This window comes from Crocodylus porosus, unplaced genomic scaffold, assembly GCF_001723895.1.
Source record: "Crocodylus porosus isolate Cpor-Errol unplaced genomic scaffold, CroPor_comp1, whole genome shotgun sequence".
Taxonomy (NCBI): Eukaryota; Metazoa; Chordata; order Crocodylia; family Crocodylidae; genus Crocodylus; species Crocodylus porosus.
In genome coordinates, this window is record NW_017728947.1 from 28,620,329 (window position 1) to 28,624,760 (window position 4,432).

At 37.1% G+C, this 4,432-nt stretch overlaps 1 protein-coding gene across 2 annotated transcripts in view; it reads right to left on the reverse strand.

Annotated features, from left to right (window-relative positions):
- Positions 1-1,330: 1,330 nt before the first annotated feature.
- NELL1 (neural EGFL like 1) overlaps positions 1,331-4,432 on the reverse strand; it is a 502,747-nt gene continuing 499,645 nt past the window's right edge. For both annotated transcript variants that reach the window (XM_019551935.1, XM_019551934.1), the window contains one exon: positions 1,331-3,326. In XM_019551935.1, the coding sequence (XP_019407480.1) occupies positions 3,276-3,326 (51 nt within the window). In that variant the 3' untranslated portion in view covers positions 1,331-3,275. The remainder of the gene's footprint in view (positions 3,327-4,432) is intronic.

Sequence of the window (4,432 nt, forward strand, 5' to 3'; positions counted from 1 at the left end):
GCCCCCAGTGAAGAAGTTAATTTGGAAACTATAGATAAAGAATGGTTTTTAAAATGCCACATTTTTCATATTGTCATTGTGGTGTCAGTGGGTTCTTAAATAAATAAAGGATCTTACCAGTCTCTGTCAAACAATGTCTAAGGTTTGGAAAGCTTTAACTTTCAAGATGCATGCAATCTATTCTAGCATAATTTTGGTGTCTAATTACCATTGTTCCATAAAGAAATGTTCATCTTTGTCAAGCTAATTGGTCAAATGCAGCATAAATAACAAAGTCTAAGTCTACTTAGCTTCTACATAAAATATTCAAAGCTTTACAGGCAGAAAAATAATGTTTAGTAAGTGAGGATGCATAAAGCCTGCAGGACTTGTTACACAAAGGACTTTGTTATCTGAGTCCTGGAGCTTGGTTTCCAGAGGTAAATCAATCTCTGCAGATTCAAATATTTCTCAGGGGGTACGTCTACATGAGACATTAGCTCCTCAGTAAAACACTGCTGTCTACATGCGTGGTGCTATTAGAACAGAGTAAACCAATTAAGTGTGCCACAGGACAGTATTTGTAAATGCAACTACCATCTTTCGGCAGAGCAATGCATGTGTAGATGCTGACAGGGCTGGCTGGGGCACAAGGGTGTTTCAGTACGAGGATGCTTCAGTGCCCCAGCCAGCCCCTCCGCAGAAAGCTGAGCCAGGTCAGAGTAGCTCTGGTCTGTCAGGCTGACCCCCAGGTCTCCAGCCTGCTGAGGCTGCTCTGACCTGACTCAATGTGCTGCAGTCCTGGGCGCATGTGTAAACATGGCACCCAAGAGCAATACATTCCAGCATGATAAGCACCAGATCTTATTGCTTCACTGTAACAGCACATGTAGACATGCCCAGGGTCAAGTTTCCTTACCTGGCTCTGCCAAATAGCCCACATGTAGCAAATCCTCTGACTCTCAAAAGACCTCTAAAGTAGATGCTTTTTCACTGGGACTTATTTGAGGCTGTTTGATTTAAGGCTGGGTGGAAGAAGAATGACCCATTTTGCTTTCAAACACTTCACACAATCTTAATGCACATTCAGGGAATTTCAGAGGTTTACCTATGGCCTGGACCTAAAACCTACCATTGGTCTTGAATGGTGTAGGTAAATGGAAATATTTCTTACAGCTCTGATGCTAACACTCCCTGTGAAGAATCAATCTCCTTCTATGTAGCAATAACAGTAACTTACTATGCTAATGCATATTAAATTGGGAAATAAAGAAAATGTTTGTTATAAACACTGCATTTAAAACAATGATTGGTGCTTTATGGTACTGCTAATAAGATTATGGAAAGGCAATCTGTACATAGGAGTTTATTTCGATGCCCACAAGTTTTAAATCATTACTTTTTATATCCCAGCCCACTGGATGTCTCCTCCAATTGAATTACCATTGGGTTTTACAATGTGATTTACAAAATGAGCTGACAGTATGATTTACAAAGTATCATATAAAACACAACTGTTTCCCTTATAATACAATCATTAAAACAATGCATGGAAAGCTGAAAATGACCAGACATTAGAAAAGAACAAATCTATGTTTAGGCTGGAACCCAGTTATGAACAAGTCTTTTAAGCAAAATTATCAATACTAACAATGAATGCAGGACAAACTTGCCTAAATGATCGCAAGTCTTTTTTTACAGTGTTTTGCAACTCCTCTTTAGGAGAAACATGAAAGTACATTATTTAAGAGAAAAATCTAATATTCTTCCATTTCATACAGTCACACATCATTCTTAAAATAAATTTCACATTTTCTGGAAGAAGCTATGAAAAACCACAAATGTATACTTTTCCAAAGTGCGGCCACTATACTTATAGCTGCAATCTTTTTCCAAACACCCATTATGTCTTTAATTAAGAAAAAAGAACAAAAAGGGCAGAAAACACTACACAAATGAACAGAACAGAGTACAACAGCACATTAAAAATGTGGTATTTGAGCCATAGATGCCATCATCCTGGGAACAGATGTTTTGTTCCAGTGCTACAAACTTTCTAGCCTCATGAAAAAAGTAGTTGCATCTACCTTGGAGAGAATCCAAAATCTAACCTTTTGTGTAGGGTTAGAAGTTTTAATTAGGATTTTTGCCTAGGTTTGGGGGTTTTAGACAACATTATGTACATGGCTAACTTAATAAATTAGGTCCTTTTGAATGTCAGAACAGTATAAAGAGGGGACAAATTGTCTTGAATGTCTTACATATAATCAAAATGATAGAACAGAATGTCAGTAACCTGTAAGGGCTAAGGCAGTGTATTGCTGTCATCTCTACAATAGTACATATGGTTCTGAACTTTTTTATTATGGAAAAAGTAATTGTGAATGGCAGTTTTATTATTAAAATAACTACACCAGGAAAGATTTTGAGCTCACCTACATTAATGTAACTGAGTGCAAAATCTGGCCCACTCAGGTCAAAATATACAAGCTTAAAGCTGTTTGACTGCTTTATTTTCTATCACGCAATCCAGATGAATTACACCCACATCCAGTATATGTAGTTTCACTTGCAAATTAGAACACCGATGTCAATAAGTGGCATTGTTTCCTTGATATGTATTGAAAGGGTGCTGAATATGTGTCTCAATTCAAATCTGCTGCTAGTTCATATGATTGGAAAAGAAAGTGGTTTTTGCCACTTCATTTAGCTTGTGGCATTCATTTTTTTCAAAGACAGACTTAGGTTTGATTACTTCCAGCCTGTACAAGTCAAATGTACCTTGGAATGTTTTAAAAGGTTTGACAGCTCTGAAATATACTTTGACTGTACATACATACATATTTTCATAAATACATCTGACAGGGACCTCAGAACTAAGTATGCGGTGTTATGGGACAGAATCACAATAGGCAGCTTTATTTGTGGAATCTAGATCCAAAGTAAAATGAACTGAGTTTTGATCATATTGTCAGTACACAAATTAAACAAAAAAAAATACACAATTAGTTTACTCAAGAAATAAACATATTTGCAAATAATCTGACAGGAAGAAGTCTGTTATTTACAACACTGAAAGCTTTTAACAACCATAGACTTATTAATGTGTCGTACTGTAAAGTCACCCAGACAAGGCTAGCAAGAATGAGCATAGTGGTAGGTCCCAAAGGCAACTCCCAAACATCTTCCTCTTGCGGAGACTTTGGTAATTGTCTGTTGTATAAAACACCAACTCATATAACTTCATTTCAGATGTTAACTGTTTTCCTTACATAGAAGAGTTCGACTGTATTACTTCAGTTATTGTGAAGACATTCTAAATCCACAGAACAGCAGACATTCCCGTTCTGTACAAACAAACAGACGAATATTAGTGCTCGTCAAAGAACGAGTGAAAAACAGAGAGAACAAAGGGCCGTAAGACTTGGATACAGAAATCCTTTTTGTTGCTACGGGAAATGAATAAACCTGTGAGATTTTGGTAGAGGTAGGGTGTTGTTGATCCCTACTACTGAATTTCTCTTGTCTGTTAGCTACCTGATAATGTACAAGCCTTTGTTATATCTGCTATACAGCTCATGCAGCGTCTTCTTTTTTCTCAGGTGTGAGGAAGGGTACTTTATATCCACGAGCTTGTTTATATCCTTCCCAGCTACACAGCTGGTCAAATAAAAGAGGTCATCCACAAAAATCGTTGCCTCTCTTGTGATTTTGGCTATTCTACTTTGGAAGAATTAGGTTTAAACAGAAGCTAGTTCAGGTTCCAGGCCTATTTGGTTCTTGCTGTGATTTTCAAACACGTTGATTGTGGTGCAAAACTCTAGAACTCTTGGTTCAAAGATGGTACCTTTTATTAGACCAACTAAAAAATTGCAAAAAAAAAATCTTTTTGCATTGCTTTTTGTCTCAGACCAACATGGCTACCAAATACATTGATTGTGATGGTGTTTTTATGATCTGACCATTCCTTTAACAGGTAAGAATTAAAATCACTGACTCATTTATCATGGTGTCAACTGCTGTGAGTCACAAATCACCTGAATTGAATTTAAATCAGAAACTTAAGTGTGAAATCCCATTACAAAACTGTACCATTTTATTAATATAAAATGTAAAAAATAGTGAAGCTACTACATTTAACTTTGCAGTGATATTCTGTACAGAGGCTTTTAGTCTGTTTGAACATATGCAGGTGTGCATACTCTCAGATCACAGGTAAGAACTGTGATAGCAGTTCCAACTCTGTTGTCAATAGGTAAGTCTGTGACGGTCAAATGCACGGGAATCTTACAAATTAAAAAAAAAAAAGAAATCTAGCTCTTAAGGGAAATTCCACAAAAAAGGCCAGCAAAGAAAATCAAAAGGTGATCTGATGGCCACCTATAAGTTTATCAGGGGTGACCACCAGGATCTGGGGGAACGTTTGTTCACCAGAGTGCCCCAAGGGATGAGG